Source organism: Sparus aurata, chromosome 7, assembly GCF_900880675.1.
Source record: "Sparus aurata chromosome 7, fSpaAur1.1, whole genome shotgun sequence".
In the NCBI taxonomy this organism is placed as follows: domain Eukaryota; kingdom Metazoa; phylum Chordata; class Actinopteri; order Spariformes; family Sparidae; genus Sparus; species Sparus aurata.
In genome coordinates, this window is record NC_044193.1 from 28,954,538 (window position 1) to 28,975,835 (window position 21,298).

General features: G+C 43.2%; 1 protein-coding gene across 1 annotated transcript in view; it reads left to right on the plus strand.

The window, feature by feature from the left end:
* tns2a (tensin 2a) overlaps positions 1–21,225 on the plus strand; it is a 64,321-nt gene extending 43,096 nt beyond the window's left edge. The window contains exons 7-28 of the mRNA XM_030423634.1: positions 119–302; positions 560–610; positions 720–842; positions 2,675–2,739; positions 3,188–3,271; positions 5,392–5,504; positions 7,178–7,238; positions 7,561–7,636; positions 8,010–8,139; positions 10,082–10,147; positions 11,123–11,239; positions 11,509–13,062; positions 13,308–13,473; positions 14,366–15,585; positions 15,699–15,830; positions 16,095–16,190; positions 16,280–16,357; positions 16,580–16,657; positions 16,984–17,152; positions 17,857–17,925; positions 18,240–18,269; positions 18,639–21,225. Of these exons, the coding sequence (XP_030279494.1) occupies positions 119–302; positions 560–610; positions 720–842; positions 2,675–2,739; positions 3,188–3,271; positions 5,392–5,504; positions 7,178–7,238; positions 7,561–7,636; positions 8,010–8,139; positions 10,082–10,147; positions 11,123–11,239; positions 11,509–13,062; positions 13,308–13,473; positions 14,366–15,585; positions 15,699–15,830; positions 16,095–16,190; positions 16,280–16,357; positions 16,580–16,657; positions 16,984–17,152; positions 17,857–17,925; positions 18,240–18,269; positions 18,639–18,777 (4,801 nt within the window). The 3' untranslated portion in view covers positions 18,778–21,225. The remainder of the gene's footprint in view (positions 1–118; positions 303–559; positions 611–719; positions 843–2,674; positions 2,740–3,187; positions 3,272–5,391; positions 5,505–7,177; positions 7,239–7,560; positions 7,637–8,009; positions 8,140–10,081; positions 10,148–11,122; positions 11,240–11,508; positions 13,063–13,307; positions 13,474–14,365; positions 15,586–15,698; positions 15,831–16,094; positions 16,191–16,279; positions 16,358–16,579; positions 16,658–16,983; positions 17,153–17,856; positions 17,926–18,239; positions 18,270–18,638) is intronic.
* Positions 21,226–21,298: the final 73 nt, after the last annotated feature.

Genomic DNA, 21,298 nt, shown 5'->3' on the forward strand with positions numbered 1-21,298 from the left:
TGCGCTGCCACATACAACCTGCAGTAATGCTCACATTCTGACCCATGTCCACCTGACCCCTGCTCTCTCTCTTCCCTTTCCCTTTCTCCCCCATTCTTTTCCGTCTCCGTTCCTCCAGAAGCTTCAGTGTGGACCGTGTGATGGAGAGAGTGATGGAGCGCCACTACGACTTCGACCTGACCTACATCACTGAGAGGATCATCTCTGTTTTCTTCCCCCCGAAGCTGGAGGAGCAGAGATACCGTCTCAACCTTAAGGAGGTGGCTGCCATGCTAAAGTCCAAACACCAGGACAAGTTTCTGGTGAGAGAACACAAATTCTCTGTCTTTAGTTTGTCTGTGGTTCCAGAGTGATTTGACCTCCGTCCTTTGAGTGTTTAGTTTATCTTAAGTTGCTTGTTGCACAATAGACAACAGAAACAATGTGATTTGACAAAAAGCCACAGGAAACCACAAAATACACACTTAGCAACACACAAATTAGTAGTCTCTTTGTTTTATTTTTCCTGCTACACCCATGATGAAATAACTGACACAATAAATCATCTTCTCTGTTGCAGCTCCTGAACCTCTCTGAGAGGCGGCACGATATCTCCCGACTAAATCCAAAGGTAGAACTTTTCTTTTGTATATTCTAATAACTGTGTTGAGAATTCACTTCACAGCTTTGAGTTAAATCTTGCTAAACCACAAGATCTTTCTCTCCATCTTTACCAACAGGTTCATGACTTTGGCTGGCCAGACCTCCACGCGCCGCCGCTGGATAAGATCTGTGCCATATGTAAGGCCATGGAGACGTGGCTGACCTCTGACCCCCAGCACGTGGTGGTCCTACACTGCAAGGTCAGAGTTCGGGGGGGCCACCGGGGATTTTTGGATGGGTGTCCCACTGTTTCCCAGGCTCTGAAACAGGCATATGTATCGAAATGTAGTAATGAGTTTGGTTTTATAGCAAGTCAGCGCCATTAGTGAATTGGAAATTGGGGCTAATTGTCCAGGTTCACTGATGATGATTTCAAATTCACTACATTGGTATTAAATATCATGTACATGCTTTTTTTACATGGAGGGAAAAAAAAGGATCACGGCAGAAAATGATAAGCGTTTTAACAATACAAGTCATAACACTTAATGAAATGTGGCCTGTTGACTATAACCTATGCTGTCCAGATGGCAGCTGTGCAAGGAATATTCAAATCAAAAATCCTTTGTCCTTTGAAAGCTTCTGCATTCAAAACTAATGACTTTTAAAAACCTATAGTACTTTATTTTCAACAAAGTACTGATATTTTTAGGAAGGTTGATCTGTAGTAATGCATAACAATCAATTGTGTTTTGTACATTAAACCTTAATCCGCAAAATGACCCGTCACTGAATAATGGCCATATGTAAGTAATGAGGTGAAAAGTAAAATAGTTCCCTCTGAAATATTGTGGGGTAGAAGTATAAAGTTGCATGAAATAGTTCAAGTGTACTTAGTTATACTTGAAGGGACCGTTCACCCCAGGATTCAAAATTAGTGTATTCCTCTTATCTCTGGTGCTTTTTATTTTTCTACATCTATCTCGATGGATAAAAGAACTACAGGTAAAAAGAACAGTCTGTGTTTTCCATTTTGGGATGAACTGTCCCTTTAAGTAAATGTACTTTGTTGCATTCTGCCACAGTCAGATAGCTGAAATTGGAGCGACATTGACAGGAATAAGCAATTAACCAACCGAGTGCTTGTTTGTGTCAGTGGTACTTTCCGTAAGTGCTGTCATGGATGCATCTGAACGTGTTAGTCAATTAAAGTTTCTCTGACTCTCTAGTACAAAGTCGATCTCTCCTGCTACTATTTCTGATGTGAAACACAATAAATTAAGTTAGATATTGCAGTTAAAACATCACTTGACTAAAACCAAAATTGCAGAGTGCAACATATAATTCAATAAACCGTTTCCACCCTTCCACCCTGAAAATTTACTGTACAACCTCGAACAAACTCTGTCGATTTCCAGACCGTTCCACATCATTTACTGATTCGTTTATGTCACCATGTCAACAAAGCCGTGGCTATTTGAACTTTTCCACCGTTACCAAACGTTGACCAGTTAACACTGAGGGCTACCGAGCTCCCACGGCATGTCTGGGCGTTTTTATTTATTGGTTTTTGGTCAGGAGAATTTAAATACTAAAACCAGACTACTTCTGTGGTCTGCTGACTTCCCAGAACATTCCAGCTACAGGCGATTCTTTCCCAGCTGCACATCACGCCAGGGACGGGAAAAAACAAGTTGTTGTCAGTGAGAGCTAAACAAGCTTTAATTTGTGCTCGGTGCAGCGGTGCAGCCTTCTTATTGGCATCTGGAGGGGTCACATTAGGAATTTGAGGCTGGAATGTCTTCGGAATGCGTCAGGAAGTTCGGAGCACCCAGTGTGAAAAAAACACCGCAGGGAGCTTTTTAATTGTGGCTCAAACTGCTTGTCCACATCTTTCAGTGTCCCTGCCTCGTCTCTGCCTTCTCCCCAGTCTGTCTGTCTCTCAAATCAAAAATCAGCCCTGCAGTCATAACTCTCAGAAGTTACAGCTGTCTTTTCGTAAAAAAAAAAAAAAAAAAAGAAAGAAAACAGTGCCTGAGGATGAAATTAGCACATCATGACTTTGCCCTTTTTGTTCTCTCTCCTCCTACAGGGCAACAAAGGTAAAACTGGTGTGATCATTGCGGCCTACATGCACTACAGCAAGATCTCCGCAGGGTGAGTGTGTGTGCTGGAGACATCCAAAGCCACAATTTGACAGTTTCTTGTTCATCAGAACATCCACACATGGAACACATTGAAGATTATTGAACTGAGTGGAGAAACATTTTGGACTCAAGTGCAACTCTTTAAACATATCAAATGTGTTTAAAGCATACTAGAACAGTATATCTGGTGGCTGATGTATATGCAGCTCACTGATTTCCATTCAGACTTTGTTGATAAGTCGTTTGATAAATTAAGCCCAGTGGATTTTGCGCAGGAACAGTGGAAACTGGCTTATCCTGTGGCCAATGCCAGCTGTATCCTCTCCATGTACTTTCTGGCATCTAGAGAGTCTGCTGCAAGTCCCATGATGGAAATTGTTGGCTCAAAGCATCTGTGTGTTTCTGCCTGTGTGCGTGTGTGTGTGTGTGTGTGTGTGTACGCTCTCATTAATGTGCAGGGCGGACCAGGCTCTCAGTACTCTCGCCATGAGGAAGTTCTGTGAAGATAAGGTGTCCTCTTCCCTCCAGCCGTCCCAAAACAGGTAGAGGCCACAGGATGAAATGAGGGGAAATTGGGAGGGGGTGAAGGGAGGGGGGTGGTGGTTGAGTGTATCCCACATCATAGCAGAGGTTAATGAATGCATCCCCCCCTTAGCATCCTACTTAAGGGAAAAGAAAGAGAAAACAGGTTTTAGCTTCAAGCTCCTCGTGCCTCCCAACTGGATTTGATTTATCGTTAAGCTCAGGATTTGGCCTTTTTCACAGCAGACATTTAAACATGTCACAGAAGAAAAGCACGAGTGTAAATAAGACAAGTAATCATGGCCGATCTACATTTAGCTGCTTCAGTTTCAGGGTCATGGCACTGTCTATGGCTTTACTGGGTCGCTAATATGATGAAATAATGATAAAAACATGAAATGGTCAGAGTTAGAGTGAGCCAGCTTTCCAATCATCTTTTCATTCGCTGCAAAAACTGTCTAGTTGAGGTAGACTAGTTACACAACAATATGTACATCCTAAAAGATAATAGCAATTGGAATAATATTTTAGGATATATAACTTTCGGAGTTGAAAAGTAAGATAAAAACCACTCTTCCAAGTGAGTATTTTTTAAAAGATGTTTAAAAAATGTTTTTTCACCGACTATTTCAATACGTATAATAAATGTTTTAGACATTTATACCATATTTCACCACATACTGCATTTTCTAACCACATTTTTTAGTTGTCACCCAGTCTTTGACTAGAAGTGGATGTTGAAATCCTGGTTGATGCTCACTGGGTCATGTCTGTTTGCTAAATATGAAGTTAGAGCCACGAGTTGGTTAGCTAAGCCTTGCATAAAGATAGAAGCACTATGTAGGGGGAAACTGCTAGCCTAGCTCAGTCTAAAGATTTTTTTTAAATATGCCTACTAACACCTCTCAATCTTACACTTCACATTGATTTAGTCTGTTCCAATTCCACAAACAATTGCAGCAGCATGACACTCCCTGGATTAAACAAATGAGATACAATTTGTTAATCCCAGCTGAAAAAACCAGCATAGACCAGCACTAAAACCAGCACCAAAACACAACATATGCTGGTCTTGATGGTGACCAGTCACTAGCAAGACCAGCATATGTTGCGTTTTGGTGCCGGTCTATGCTGTTTTTTTCAGCAGGGATGCTAATTGATAAATATTTCGAGGCGCTTTTTAGCTTAGTTTGATTCATCCAAACTAGCTGTTTTCCCTGAGCTTCCAACCTTTAGTCTAAATTAACAAATATTAGCATAAATTAATTAATTTTCTGCTGATTTTGATATATACAAACATGAGACTGCTATTGATCTTCTAATCTATGAATGGGAGAAAACAAGCCTGGCTTTGTGCAAAGGTGTAACCTGTATGAGATTTAGAGGGCCTTTATTGTGGATTTTGTTTGTTTGACAGAACCAGTCATTATGCCCCTGCGCACAGTCATTTTGCTATGCTAAGCTAACAGCCTCATTTCTGTAGCTTCATGTTTGGATTACATCCGTGAGAGTGGTTTCAATCCTCCCATCAAACTCTTGGCAAAGAGGCAAATGAGGATATTTTCCCAAAACTTTAAATCGAAATCCAAAGCACGTGTTTGAATCCCACGTCTTACCTTATCTTTCTCAGCAAGAGAACAAGTTAGCTTATTTCCCAAGGTATAAAAACGTTTCCTTTGGTAGCTCATGTACATAAAAATTTACTTATGGGAATTTCAGACTCACTTAACAGGTGTCGGTCATCTCACATTGACATGAAAGGCAGAAAAGTGTCTGGTGTCAAGGAAATGACAACAGATTCAAGAATGTTCCTGAATCAAGTTCAACTGTGACAGACGCAAGACATATTTTCTCAACTGACAACCAGATTTTGGCAAGAAAGTTACATTTTTAGACTCAGCAAGCTGTATTTTCCTTGCCTAACTCTCTGCTTTGAAAAAAAAACAGTGTTGCTGGCTACCTGACAACAGCAGCGTCTGCTCTGAGGCTGTTTGCATTTTTTATTTTTTATTATTATAACTTTTAAAGATATTTGTCCCTGATCCTTCTCTCCATCTGTTATTCGTATTCCCCAATCTTTATCGTACTGCTTTTATATCATAAGAATCTCTCTTACTCCCTCTCTGTTTCTGTCTTTCAGGTATATCTATTACTTTGGGGGTCTTCTGTCCGGGGCGATCAAGATGAACAGCAGCCCTCTCTTCCTCCACCAGGTTCTCATCCCGTCACTTCCCAACTTCCAGGGTGAAGGAGGTGTGTCTGTTTGTCTTTATTGTCAAATAGGACAAAAGATACATACATCTGCCTGTATAGATATTTTACCAACTTGATCTGAGATACAGATACATAATTGTCGACTTTATATACGGAGTATACTGAAAGAAAACATATTGACAGTGGAAATGGCAATGCATTGGAGAAACCTTTGCACAGTATAAATACAGTATAAACAGTATAAGAATTACATTTTTAGTGCACGTGTAGATGGAATTAAAGGTATATTGATAACATTTTTATGAAGACAAAGCATTAAAAAAATAAAATAAATCTATAGAGCTCGTTGAAAGGTGCCGAATAAAAATAACTATTTTATTTTAAAACATTATTGTGATTCTGAATCCATAATTTTAATATTTTTGTCAGAGCCAAAATGATTGTTTTGTTTTTTGTTTGGTTTTGTACGAATTCGGATTTTCAGCCTCTAACAAGGTCTATGCTGCCTTAATGTTAACTAGCTAACATTTGCAACATCAACATCAGCTAGCATTAGCAACATTAACATTAGCTAGCTAGGATTATCAACCAAGCCCCCAGAATGAGCGGCAGGCTTTGCAGCCAGTTTTCGTAGTGGCCAAACCGTGTAATTACATCGTCACATGATGCACCCGGTCTATTGCTGCGTCTGTAAAACAGTGGACTATATTTTTGAGCCTCACAACCCCTTTTGGCTTCCAAATGCCACTGAGCAGCTTTCATAGGAATGAATGGGACTTTGCCTCTATTTCTGTATCCCGATTTAATATAATATCCTTGTGTGCAAAGTTAGCTATTGCAAAACCTGGCAGTCAATGGATCACCCGGAATGCCAAAGTTAGTGGCTGAATGTTTTCAATAACTACTTTTTAATAGCAAACAAGCAAGGATTAATATTTCACATTGTGTTCTCTTATGTGTAGTAGAAGTAACTAACTGTGGCCACTCGTTATTTGGACATTTCATCACATTATCTTGATATACAAACTCCAGGGAATTTCAAGTTGTTGCAATAAATTACAGTCCAGAGGTGGTCCAGCTCTTGTAGCCAGAATACGGGTGCCCATGACATAAGCCTGAGATCAGCCAGCTGTGTGAGCTGTCCTTATTCTGGCTGAAAGCCCAGGCCTATGTCTTGACCATGATTCATTGCTGTATGTGGGTTAAGTGTAAGAGGCTGTGTGGCCATCTCTTAGGCCAGACCAACTTTGCTCGGTGGGAAGGATGTTTCATTTTCACAAAAAATGTGCGTGCTTGATTCATTTTCCCACATGATCCATCTGGTCCTGCATCTCTCCCTCTCACACTGTCAGTGGAATAGACCCAGACATGACGGAGGGAGACATGAACACAATGAACTGAATTGAGACATACCCTCAGCCTCTGTTGTACAGTCTGATCTGACTCAGTAGGCAGATAAAATGTACAGCACATATGATGTGATGTTTGTCTTGGCATGGTGCTCTGACAGGCTTTCCCCCTGAATCCCAGCAATGTATCCTGCTGACTGCAGCTCTCATAGACGGTCCCATTTACCCTCCACCCACACAAACTAGTCTGTTTATCTTTAATCTGATGATCAAGTCCAGGAGGCAGGGGTGGCAGTCAGCACATTCCTCTGTCTCTACGTTGAGAATGCTCCCTATGTCTAAATTGCTCTCTCCTCCTCCTAGGTTACTACCCCTTCTTGAAGATCTACCAGTCCATGCAGTTGGTCTACACTTCAGGCATATAGTAAGTCTCTTGCTGTCAAGAGTGTGTTAGCTGGCTCTTGGGTGTTTTCTGTCATGATCTGAGGCTTCAGCGCCGTCACAGAGTAAACAGAAATGAAAGAAAATCACACAAAGGGCATCTTTCTTCTTCAGTCAAGCTTTTTAACTCATATCTTGTGTTTTTATTGTTTAGCTCAAGGCCTCTTCAGTAGAAAACTGTTAATTCAGCCACTGTCAAGTGAGAAAAGGCTGTGAGAACATACAAACAAATCAATCTTTGACGGTGTCACTTTGTCCATATTTGGTCACATACTGAATCTGCTTGTACATTGTGTTGTCTGCAGTGACCTTCAAGGAACTGGAGGCAGGCGCCTGTGTGTGACCATCGAACCGGCACTGCTGCTAAAGGGTGACATCATGGTGAGCTCACATGGGAAGGATATGACAGAGAACCCCTGACATGGGTGGGGTCGTAACCATGACTTAACTTATCTTCAACAGACATAAATAAAACAGAAGAAATGCCTTAAGATGAATAGAACAAACAGTATACTAACAGTAAATTAACTTTCCATGTTGCATCTCTGAAACAAACATTTTGGTTTGGAAAAACATTTCCTCACTTTGTTAACAAGGAATCATCATTTGTCCATTTTGTGCAGCCGGTCATTTGGAAGGTGTAGGTGTCACACATTTATGGAACACAAAGCCCTGAATTTGCCACTCAAACTGCACATTATCCCACTCGCCTTCACATCTGTCTCTCTTCGCCCTTCTCTGCTGCCCTCTGCAGGTCAAATGCTACCACAGGCGAGCCCAAGCTGCCGACAGAGACACTGTGTTCAGGTTGCAGTTCCACACCTGCACCATCCACGGATCCCAGCTTTGGTTCGGCAAAGGGGAGTTGGATGAAGCTTGTATTGGTAAGTTTGTGTAGGTGGCAAAAAGGAAATGGCTGCTCCAATTGTAGAAGTTTCTTTGGATAGAGAATATGAGAGTGAATATCTTGCCGGAATGCATGAGAGTAAGCTGTACCTTTTCCACATTGGTACCACGGTATTTGGTAAACATTTTCTCTTATGGGAAGTGCTGGAGTTCAGCAGGTTTCCTTGTAGCATGGGACGTTCTATAGCTGCACTTGCACTGCATCTCTGTATAATATATGGACAGAGATTCATGATCTGACTAGTAAAGCCAATGTGGAAGTGCCTTAAACCTGCTTTCTTTTTAATGGACGGCAGTGGGCAACTCAACTGATATCAAAGAAGCCAGATAGCATGTAAGGTCGTGAAAAAACAATTGTATTACCTCACTAAAAAGTTTCCTAATGAGCTTATGTACTTAAACACTATAATTGTAGGTCTTCCACAATACAGCGTGATGTTTATAAAACGTGTGGCTTCAATGGTAGTCCACAACTTTAGGGTGGAAACATTTTGATCTGAATCCCTTTAAATATCTGAATACTTTTTATTTTCACAATTGAGCAGGTGTACTTGTAATTTAAAAGAGGTCATACATAGTGATGATGATTTGGTTTTCTGGCCCACAACTCAGTCGTTTGTTTTTGGTTTTCAAATGCATTAGGAAAGTTTTTTCAGAGTTAATACTTGAAAAAAACCTGCACAACCATCCCAGCAGCACCAAACAGCAGACAGACTAAGTCAGCAAATGCTTGGTGAACATTTAGCCGCTAAAAGAAAGATATGTTTCTCTGAGCTAAAAGAAGATTGAATATTGGGCTTATATTCACTGAGTGGACAAAAAACTATTTAATGCTCTTATTGCTCCATTTCTGCGGGATATGTAGGCAATGCATGTAGCAACTGTTGAGCATCAATGTGGAAAACACTAAAACATGATTCAATAGTAGTGCAAGAAGGGAAGAGTCATGATGTCAGCAAACAAATCCATTAATGTGAGATACACAGAAATGTCTTTGTTAGGTTAACCAACATTAGCCACAAAAAGCCAACTGGCCATACCAGATCCTGGAAGGTTTAAGCAGCAAACCCAAAAGGGTATGGAAGAGAGCAATGCTTCCAAAAGTTACAAAGTCCCACTTTTTGTCCAAGAACAAATGATATCACTCTCTCAAGGGCAGAATGGATTTTGCCTGGCTTTGCTTACTTGGATACTCTTAAAATATCATTAGAAACAATTTGTTAATTGTTGCGGGACGATCACCACATACAACAATTTGACATAATAGCAGCTTTTTGGCAGTTTGCTTTGTATGAATGTATTCACAGGGGTTTACTACCCAGAATGGCCTCATAATAGTGTGGTTGTATACAATAAATCCCTTAATAGTTGTAGCTTAATCCCCATCCTGGATGTAATAACAGCTCTCTGGAGGCGGGTTTATCGAGAATGAGTTGTACTGTATGCAGCGAGCGAGTGTCCCTAACTATCCCTCTGGGAGAGTTAAGGCGGCCTAGTGAGCACTGGTCTATTGCTTAAGTCTGTAATGAATATGCTCATTACCTCATTTCCTATTTGGTTTAACTTTCTCTGAAATGACAGAATACATGTGGCTGAGAAACATGTTTGTGTATGTGGTTGTCAATCCATTACACTAAAGGGAGTTCTACAGATTTACATAGACATATTGTGGGTTCATGCAACATCTGTGAAAGGTATTGGTATATATGATATATTGGAGCAGAAAGCAGAGTTTGATTCCTTTCTGGGGCCACATCACTGAAGCTTGAAGTCTCGTGAGACGATTAAATTTACATTTAAAGATGCAGAACTTAAAACTTAAATGAGCATATTGTTATGTTACAAAAAGTGCTATTTACAATGTGCTTTGAGATTTTTGAATATGACACCCTGTATATTTGATCCTTTTCTTCTACCCAGATGAGCGTTTTCCTTCTGATGCCACAGTGGAGTTTGTTTTTTCCTCTGGCCCTGAGAGAATCAAAGGTTCGTTCAGTCTACCTCAAAATCTTCTCCTGCATATGTAAGATGTTTGCATTAAAATCTCCCCAAACAAATGGACCTTTTATATAATTTCTTGAGTTGTGTACTGACATTATACCAAATGCTTCCAACAATGTTAAAACCCAGAGATATCTACAGGCTTACTTAAGGTACAGTAATTGTGTGTTTCATTTGGTCTGGGAAAGTGAAGAAGGAAGTTGGCGAATGCAACTACACTTAATGTGTATCACACTTTAAAACATCCATGACATTTGTACCTTAGTCATGGCAGATAGATTTTCATCAGCAGTGGTGGCTGTTTAATGGTGTTTAGCACCAACTATGTACATTTTCGCCTCATCTTGCAAGGTGAGTTTGCCCCCATAGCCATCAGTCATTGAGCAACAGCACATACCGAGGATGTGTTTCAGTGTGTTTGAATGCAGATCAACATCTCTATCCTCTCTCTCTTTTGCCACTCTTCTTTATGAAAAATTATGCTCATGAAGTAAATTTCCCCTTCAGCTTCAGTCGGCAGTCAGCATTGCAGCACATAAACACCTAACAGTGTAGGTCACCTCTGAGGATCGCTGCTACAGTCAGGTTGATAAACAGGAGTGAAGATGAATCCACTCTCTAATCACAAAAGTTAAAAGTAATCTCTGAGCTCTCCTGCTGTTTGTAAACATCTCTGGTTCAAAGCAGAATCTGATTTGAGACCAGGCGTTTATTCCTCCAAAATGTCTGGCTCTCTCCCCCAGAGGTGGATGACTCTGAGCAATGGCTCTGTCCGCCTGCTGCACCTGGTCATTCCCACACTGTACAACACACGGCAAATGTCTTCTGATAAGTTTTTATGGAGAGATCTCTAGCAGAGAAATGACATATTGTTCTTTTAATATTTGCTCTGCGTCAGTTGTTTAGTTCATATTTATCAATGCGTAAGGAAGGTATGTAAATTAAATGTTTTTTCCTCAGGCCGTGAGTACCAGAAAAATGACCCAGCTGTCACAGTCGACTACAACACTGCTGACCCAGTGGTTCGCTGGGATTCCTATGAGAACTTTAACCAACGATACCAGGACAGCCTGGAGGGTGATTGTTCTCTTCATACACCGAATCAGTTTTATATTAATATTACTAATCAAGGATAATTAGGAGTTGTCTTTTTTGCTCTAACTTCCAGCTGTACTAACCATAGATATCATAGATACCCAGTGTCAATCCAAAAACAGTCTTAATCTTAAGTACAACCAAATATATCAGCTGCTGAATTAATTTCAAACCGTAATCTCTTTATTTATATATGGAGTCAATTATGAGCCTGTTTGAGATGTGATGTTATGTCTGTCTTTCCATCTCAGATATTGCCCACACCAGAGGTCCTCTAGATGGTAGTCTCTATGCTCAGATAAAAAAGCGCAGAGGTCCCAGCTCTGGTTCTATCAGCTCAACCAATGGTGGCAACCTAGCGGCAGGCCTCTCAGAAGATCATCTCATCGCGCAAGGTTCTGACTCTGCCCTCTCAGCCCATTCCAGCCATTTGAACCAATCATCTATCCATCCTGAGCACCAGGAGGAGCCTGTTCGCCCGCCGCCCCCAACCAGACAGGAGAGAGAGGAGCTTGAACGTCTTCTTGGAGGCATCGAGGGGAACCGAGATGGAGAGCGAGAAACGGCCATCTTGGATGATGGAGATTCTCTTCCATCTGGAACACTGAGGCTTAATCGGTCCTGTTCCTGCCGGGATGGTTACAGGTCCCAGCGGTGTGCTGAGCCTGGCTGTGACCGTACCCTCCTCATGCCCAATGGTTACTGCCTCGATCGGGCTCCAGGCACCAATGGGCACCACGGGGCAACCCCTTCTGCCAGCCCCAGCCCAGCTGCTCCTCCGTCACACATGGATCTGTGCCAGCACTACAGCCCACACCCTCACCAGTCCCTTCCTCCTCCAGACCTGGTGTGGGACCGCCAGAGTGGCCCACAGCACTACCTGCACCGCTCCTGCTCAGATACACCCTCATCTCGACACATGTGTCCATATCCATCACCAGACCTCACCCCTCACTCTCACAACCACCCACATCACCACCCTCTGTCTGCCCCGGGTCGCCTCTGCTGCCGAGAAGAGGACTATGGTCCCTACCACCACCCTCCTCCACCTCACAGCCACCACCATCCCCACCCACACCACCCCAAACCCTCCACCAGCCCTACCTATCATGATATCATGCTAATGGATGGTCTTCCACCACCTGGCTGCCCTTGCCGAGACTGCAGCATCAGGAGGGAAGACTCTGCGGCCTATCACAGCATGAGGCTGGACCGAGGTGACAGCTTCCACTGGGATAGAGAGGCAGAGCTTCAGCAGAGGGAGGTGGGGCTGAGGAGAGCCAGAGAGGCAGAGTTACCCAGAGGGTCAGACCTCCACTGGGAGAGGGATCCTGGGCTGAGACGAGGCAGAGAGTTGTCTCTCCACTGGGAGAGAGACAGGGAGGCAGAGCTGCAGTGGGAGAGGGACAGAGAGGCCGAATATTGGCATAGGAGGGCCACTGTAGCCTCCTACGGCCCACAGGGTCATGATCTTCCAGCCTTCACATTTGACCCATTGCCATCAGGTCATCCAGCTTATCCAGAGGCGTCGAGGTCCCACGCTCATTCCCACCTGGATCTGAAGTACAGTAGCAGCAGCAGTGGATACCAAACACCCCGACAAGTTTTCCCCTGCTCGCCCTACCAGCCCTCACCGTCTGAAAGCAGGGGCTATGCCTCGGGCTACCAGTCTGAGTCCACATCCCCTCTGCCTCCAGCTTCCTCCATGACGGGACCCTGTAGCCATAGCAACGGGCAAGCAGAGCATAACCACCACCATCACCATCCAGACTCACAGCAGTCATACGGCTCTGACTCACACACTGGTGAGTCACATTAAAACAGAAACGCTCAGTAATATGTTGTCCTCCAATAACAGGAACTGGGACTGTATAAATGGTCTATAATCAACAACAGCACACGCTAAATAATTTGTCCTTACTCAGTAGATGGCTGACAGATTACTCATAATGTCACCCTTTTTTCTTGAATTTGAATAAACATCAACAGGACATACTATGACCCCAGCTCATACCTTTGTTAATGTAATCCGTTGTTCCTTTCTTTCCAGATGGCCTGAGAAGCTCTGGTGAAAGTGTGGGCTGGAGGGATCACATTACTCACGGTTCCTTCAAGAGGGTCCACAGAGACGGCCACGCTGCGTGCTCCACGCCGTCTGACATGTCTGGACCGCCAACTCCTGTCCACACCAGCAGCCCTCTACGCACACAGGAAAGGTATTATATTTACTCTTCTACCAAGAGGGAAGGTATCGTCAGTTTAGAGGGTTCCATAACTGCCAAGGTTGGCTACTCAATGCTGACAACATCTGAGCTGGGGGAAATACCAATAACTAGGCTTTTGTGATGACTTGGGCTCCATTAACACCTGGTGACATATGATCTGTACCTGGAAACATTATCTGGACCATGGCATCTGATCAGCAGGCCTTGGCATTTATAACTGATAAACAACCTTTGGGGCTTTTCCATACACATGTGCTGGCTTGGCTTGACTCTGTTTGAATCGACACGTCAGCTCAGTGTGGCGGGGGGTTTTCATGTGCATTACAATAGGTCAATTAGAAGGTGTGTTTTTATTTGTTGCAAATTATCTTCCTTCTTGCAGTATTGTCAAAGAATAGCAGCTAATTCTGTAGTGAACACATTTCATTTCCTGAAAAATCTTTAGAATAAAAGTCCCCCCCATTTAGCAGGTATTTAATAGCTTGTCATTGGTTGGCCACTGTCACAAGACGGCAGCGCAGCCTGCCTGGATAATGGGTGCACTTTGGCCCTACTCCAGAGGTGGTCCAACCCAGGTGTGGCTTGGCTCAACCTGATAAACCTGTTAAACTGATGATGGAAAAGCAAATCAGTGGGGCTCAGTTTGACTGGGCATGGCCAAAAGTAGCAGTGGAAAAACCCCACAAATAATCCTGGTTTGGCCTGCGTTTTGATTGGATCTCGAAGGAGAAGGGACTGACATATCCAGATAACAGATTCAGATCACATACTTACAGCTAGATGATAATGGGGTATTGATGACTACATATTCAGAGAGACATTTTAGAAACATTCAAATCATAAACAGGTCTGTGAAAGTAATAGTTATGTCTGTCCATTTAAGCCCAAGTCCAGGAGGGAGAGAGTATGAGATCCGGACAACGGACATCCTCAGCAGTGACTACGAGGCCTCCCAGCCCCAGGACGGAAACTATCGTACTGATATTATCGTCCATGAATCTTCTGAAAGCCAAAAAAGCAGCACAGAGCCATCGTCCATGTCTCAGGCCGCCAAAGACACACCAGCCATTCCGATACACCCACAACCCCACAACCACTGCACTGCACCAACAGACCCATCCCCCACCTCTCCCCACCGGCAGCACTGTAGCACTGATACACCCTCAGCTTCAGCAACACAGAACACCTCTTCTTTTAACTCTGCAACACCAGCCACAACACACCAGGGACTCTGCCAGGCTCCTTCATCCCCAGAAAGACTCCCCCAACCTGGCCCCCTCAGTGTGCAGACCCCCCATCCCTCAGAGGCTGCTTCCCTGCCTCCCGCTGTGGCACAGGAAGTTTCCCAGCCTCAGAGCCAGACTCAAACCCAAGCCTCTGGAATGACCAGGTCGACCCCGGCACAGGTCATCCCATCTTCTCCGACCAGGGAACCTCACCCAGAAACCCCAAAACCCACCACCCCTACCCACAGCGCCACATCTGCCCCTGCATCTCCAACCCCAGCAGCACCATCATCCCCACAGCACATGTCCAGCAGTATGGAAGGCTCCCCAGTCTCTGATGCTCCAGTCCCTGGCTTTGCCACTTTGGGTAGGAAGTTGATGTTGGGTGGGTCTGACCCCCACCATCCAAACCACATCCAGCAGCAAGCCCCCCCACACCACCACTACCCAGGCATGGAGCACAGTGCTGCTGGACAAAATCCCACTCAGGACACCAGCAAGAGGCCCTGCTACTCCGCTCACACTCCTCAACTCCACCCATCCTCCTACTCCAACTATTCCACAATTTCCATCCCCCTTCCTCACCCCCAGCCACCCCTGCCAGAGAAGCGTCATCCACCCGCCCATCCAGGTTCACCCAACGATGGCGTGGGAACTCTGAGGTCAGCTGTGGGCCATGTGCCTCCCTCCACCAACAACACTGCCCAGCATCAGCACCATGTCACATTCTCTCCCACAGTTGGGGAAATTGCTCCCCCTGCAGGCCAAAATGATGGGGAGGCATCTGTGGAGGCTGAGAATGCAAACAGGGTCAGTGTGAAGTTTGTTCAGGACAGTTCAAGGTTCTGGTACAAGCCTGGCATCTCCAGAGAGCAAGGTAGATCTTAAAAGATTATAACTCTGTATTTACTTTAAGAAAAAAATGAACACAAAGGAATTTATGTGCTGTACATCTCAGAAAACTAACATTTTGGTCGTGCTTGATTGTAGCAATCGCAGCTCTGAAGGAGAGAGAGCCAGGGACTTTCCTAATCAGGGACAGCAACTCTTTCCAGGGAGCCTATGGCCTGGCTCTGAAGGTGGCTACACCTCCTCCCAATGTCAGCAACCACAACAGCAAGGGTAAAAAAAAGTTATGTTTACATCATTAAAGGAACAGTTCATGCAGAAATGAAAGTTCATCACGTTTTACTCATGCTGATGTAACATCAGGAGACATTGCGTAGTCCACTGAACATTTCTGGAGCTTCACAGCATGTTCCTAGCAGCATAAAGTAGATGGGGACTTGTTTTAAAAGGCTATTCATGTCACATTTCACTCCTTTAACATTTTCTGTGGTAGACAATACGATTTGCAGCTTGTTTACTGTAACTCTGCTGTCACAGTGAGCGACCCTCTGGAACAGCTGGTCAGACACTTCCTAATAGAAACAGGACCTCGAGGGGTGAAGATTAAAGGATGTCAGAATGAGCCCTACTTCGGTAAGTTTTTTCTCTCAGGCCTTTTGGTAACACAAATGAGGCAGCTTAAGGGAATGTAAGGGAGTTTTATTGTTATCTGTTATCCTCAGGGAGTCTCTCTGCATTAGTCTACCAACACTCCATCACGCCCATCTCTTTGCCCTGTGCTCTGAAGATCCCAGAAAAAGGTTGGTACTGCTTTGATTAATCTTATTATTATTGTTATTATTTAGTCAATCAATGGTTTTGTCTGTGGCTCAGTAATTTTCTGTTTTGGACATATCAAATAAGGCATGAAATGCTCCTTTAAACCCTACAGTGATTACCTCTTAATGTTAGGAGATTAAGTAATTTACCCAAATGCACTTTTGTCGGAAATAACTGATTCTTATTAATCCCCATGTTGTCAGATCTGATAGGGGAGGTGCCAGAGGTTCAACCAGTCAGTAACATCAGCACGGCTGCTGACCTGCTAAAACAAGGAGCAGGTGAGTTCACCATCCTGCCTTCTCTTCCAGAAGAGGTCAAATTATTGTCTATGTATATACAATACTTCACAGAGTATGGAGTTTATTATTCTTACATCGTACAACCTTTAACAGAGCTGTCATTTTGCACAGAAAAAAATCCAGTTAAAAGGTTGTCTAACAACTAGGCTGAAAATAATCAAATAATGCATGCACCAATATTACTACAAATATATGAAAAAGAAAGAAAAAAATAAGAAGATCTAACTTAAACTAAACTTGACTTTTCACGGGCTTCGCCTCGCTGCTCCTTCTGCTGACCCCTCTCTCTGTCTGTCTCCCCTCAGCCTGTAACGTCCTCTACTTGAACTCTGTGGAAACAGAGTCTCTGACCGGCCCCCAGGCCATCGCCAAGGCAACAGATGCTACGCTGGGTCGCAACCCACGTCCTGCTGCCACTGTGGTCCAGTTTAAGGTGACATCACAGGGCATCACACTGACCGACAGTCAACGCAGGTAAGAGATGAATACTTAGAAAATTAAAAAAAGAAGTGACATACTTTTCTCTTCAGTACTTTCATTCTTTACCTTATTTCAAAGTGTAATAACAAATTTGCCTGTTGGGGTACAGTGTAGACAATAGATTAAATGAAATTACTAATTAAGTGTCTTCTCAGAAATACTGCATAACAACTTTAACATGTAAGGAGTTCCTCCAGAAAAGGAAATTCAGTCATTATTTACTCACCATGCTGATGGAAAGTAAGGACAAGTTTACTAGCCGACAAAACATTTTTGAAGTTTTGCAGCAAAACAGCAATGCAGCATTCTCTTAAACAACTGAAGTAGATGGGGATATTTTTTTAGAACATAAATAATTCTGAAAAAAAAAATGAAATGGCTCTATGCCGCTCATCCAGCCTAATCCAAGTCTCAGGAAAGCCCCGAGATCCCAAATTGATTTGAAAATCACTGTTCACAGCCTTTTTACTTGGAAATCTTCATGTAGCTGCAAAGCTATAGGTGTTAGTGTGCAGCCCACCTTAAGTCAACACACAAACTGGGTGTTTTCAAATTAATATCAGATCTCTGGTTTTAGATTACGCCAGATGACTGTATTTTTTCTTATTTTATTTTTTTTTCATGTTTTGACGGCTGATTTAGAATTGAGAAGGTTTCTTCCGTCCTTTCTTGTTCAATCTGTATCCTTCTTCTTCTAGGGTTTTCTTCAGGAGACATTACCCAGTGAACAGTGTAACTTTCAGCAGCATCGACCCGAAGGACAGGAGGTAGGCAACGACAAAGAGCCAATCAGGATCTCAGTCGATTGTAGCTGTAGCTGGAACCAGAACACCTAAACAGTCATTCACTGCACCCATGATCATCCACTGCATTTGTTGCTGTGACCCCCTCGCATGGATCCGTACGTCTGTTATGTGCATTTGTTAGTGTGTGAACATGTGACCGTGCATGTCAGACCAGTTGTTACGTTAGCGAGCACGTCGGCTGAGGCTGCAGCTGCATCAGCTTGTTTGGCAGCTCTGTTCGTGTGTGTGTGTGTGTGTGTGTGTCTGAGTCTTATTTCTGTCTCTCTTGGCTTTAGGTGGACTAACTCAGACAACACCACTGTTAAGTAAGTGCTCTGTTTGTGTTTGAAAGTCAGAGTGTGTGTTTTAGAAAAAGGGTGTGTTGATTCCCCCGTGGCTGTGAAGTCAGTGATGTAATTAGAGCCTCTGCATGGCATCGGATTGCGTGAGAGATGTCGGCAAAATCATTTCAGCAAACATGATTTAACAAAGAAAATCAAGTCCCACATGACTTCATGTTACATAATACTAATTCTTTCATTGTAGTTGACTCTGTAGGTGTATAGAAACAAACAGTTGCCTTACTTACATGACAAACTAAATACTTGTGTAATTCACTTCCTCTGCTCACTAACTTGTCCTCCCCTCCTTTTTCCTCACATCCTCTTTCTCCTCCCCGTCCCCTTCCCTCGCAGGGTGTTTGGCTTCGTAGCCAAGAAGCCGGGCAGCTTGGCAGAGAACGTTTGCCACCTGTTCGCCGAGTTGGACCCCGATCAGCCCGCCTCTGCCATCGTCAACTTTATCAACAAGGTCATGTTGTCGCCACGCCGGTAGAGGGAGGCGAAGACAGGAAGCCGGACTCAGAGCAGTGACATGCAGTGTGTAGTACCGACAAGGCTGTTGTTGTGCAGCGATGGCTGAGAGCCACTGCTCTGTGTTTTCTGATGTCAACTTTGTCCATCAGCGGATGTGACAAAGATTCCCGTTTTTTTTTTTTTAAAGACATTTAAAAGGCAGTTGATTCCTACAGGTGGTTTTTCATTTGTACAGTTTCCACTCTTACCCCTGTCCCCAAAGAGCTGGTTGACAGTAAAATAACGCTACATTTTCAAATCTCTAATATAGTAAAGGATTATTAGAGGGAAAAAAAAAACACAGCGTTCATGCAAAGCCATGATGTGTAGTGTTACAGCTCCTCAGAGGACGGGGAGGCTTCAGAAGACACCGCCTCAATCCAAGAAAGAAAAAGCTTGCACATCTACCAGGGGGCCTGTTTCATGTAGACAGATCACCAGCTGGTACTGGGCCAGACTTCAGATTCCTGTTATCATGAAGCTGGTTCACTACAGAGGACCAAATCAAACATTGTCAACATTGAGTCACCATTGCAACTGTATTCTGATATGGACAAAAAATATTGAGTTCAGTGACATGTAATAAATAACACAAGTCTTGTTTTCATAGGTCGGGCAGTCACTTCTGCCGCCAAGAAACATTTTTCAGTCCACTTAGGATTTTAAACATAACAAAAGATGATTCTTGATGCACATTGAGTGCGCACACCGTTGAACATATGGATAATAAGCAGTATCTGTCTGTATTTCAGACTGCTTAACGTGTTGAAAATGAGGACCAGATTCAAAAAGGCCTGTTCAAAAGTTCTCACAGGAGTTAAAGTCATAGCCTTACTTGTAAATCTTTATATATGTGAAAATATTTTATCATTCAGTGGTGGTGGAACACGTCTTTTGACACCACGTGGGCATCTTCTTTTCATCTCAGCCCAGGATTTCACATGACAGATGTTTGTATTTTTAAAAACACAGGCAGGACTCACTAAGAAATAAAGTGGTGCTGCGATAGTTCTGCACACCAGGAAGGATTTAGCAACATGTCAGTCAGAATCCGATGGCAGTCGGTGGGATTTTTGGGTCAGGTTGAAAGAAAATCTGACCGAACAGCAACCACACAGATAGATTAGAATGTTTTACAGTCAAATTCCTAACAAAGAATGCCTAAAGGAATCTTCTTCAATTGTTGCTTTTGGTCTAGAATAGAAGGAAAAACACAACCTGATAACCAGCTTCATGATGCTAGTTTTCCAGAATCTGTCACATTAGGCTCAGTGAAGCTTCATGATACAGGCTCCGGGTTAAATGATGGTGGAATACAGCTTCTATCATCGTGGTCAGACTGGTGTTGGGTGTAACAGTGACAGTACAGAAGCAGCTTTAAGGACACACAGAGAGACTGTGTGGCGTGAATACAAAGAGGACATTTCCTTGCACTGTTTTGGGGCAGCACGGCCTTATTAATGTTCAACATTTTCGACAGAATAACTGCCTTTAATAACAGCAGGTGTTTATATTTTGTATTGTTATAAAAATCCCTTATTTTTCTCTGTATAAAAAAGCGACCAAAGCCCTGATGATGTAATTCAGTGTCTATATCTCGAGGTGTTCAGGTATTCTGATGTATGTACAGCATATTTACAGCCACTCTTGCCTTCAACAGCACTTTTATAAGTGTAACACAGTTAATCATAATCGACAATCACATTTTTTTTTTTCACTCACATACACTTAATAATGGGAGCGAGAGAGAGACATAACTCTAATGAAAGTAAACGTGAATGTGGGGTTTTTTTAACTTTTAATGAGTTTGTGTGCGGGGGAGCGGAGTGCGTGTGCGAGTGTGTGTGGAGGGTTTTGGTGTGTCGGGGGGTGTTCAGGGGAACATGTTGGATACCGCTACGTCCACTTTTAAAAGACAAGTATGTGAAACGGGGAATAAGCTGGACGGAGAAGGACGTGCTGTGTGAAATCGCACCGTTGCCGTGAAATGTTTGGCGTTCACCGCTTCACATGCGACCGAATTCTTTATAGAAAAAAACGTACACACACAGGTCAACACACACAAGCGAGGCAGCGACCTAAAGACGAGACGTACACAACCAAAGACGAAGCACTCTTGTATTAATAAGCGTTTATCCAGCTATATTTTTGTACTTACGGCTTCTTGTATTTGTACCATGCATTTATTTAGTGTGTTGCCTTGTTCGGTGAGAAAAGAAAAACACTCCTTGTATTACAGCGATAATATATTGTGGTCTGTTTTCCTGTCGATCTCTGTATTATGTAGTAATATATTTTCACATGCAGCTATAGGACAGCGTATGAGACATTAAAAAGGAAACATTTTGTTTGTTTGAAAAAGGATATGCTATTTTGTATGCAAAAACAATTATGAATACAATTAAACTGAAAAGATGTGGTACCTGAAGTGCGTTTGGGTCTTAGGATATTTGGTATTGGGATGTCGGCGAGCAGCTGTTATTTTTGTTAGATTTACTGTA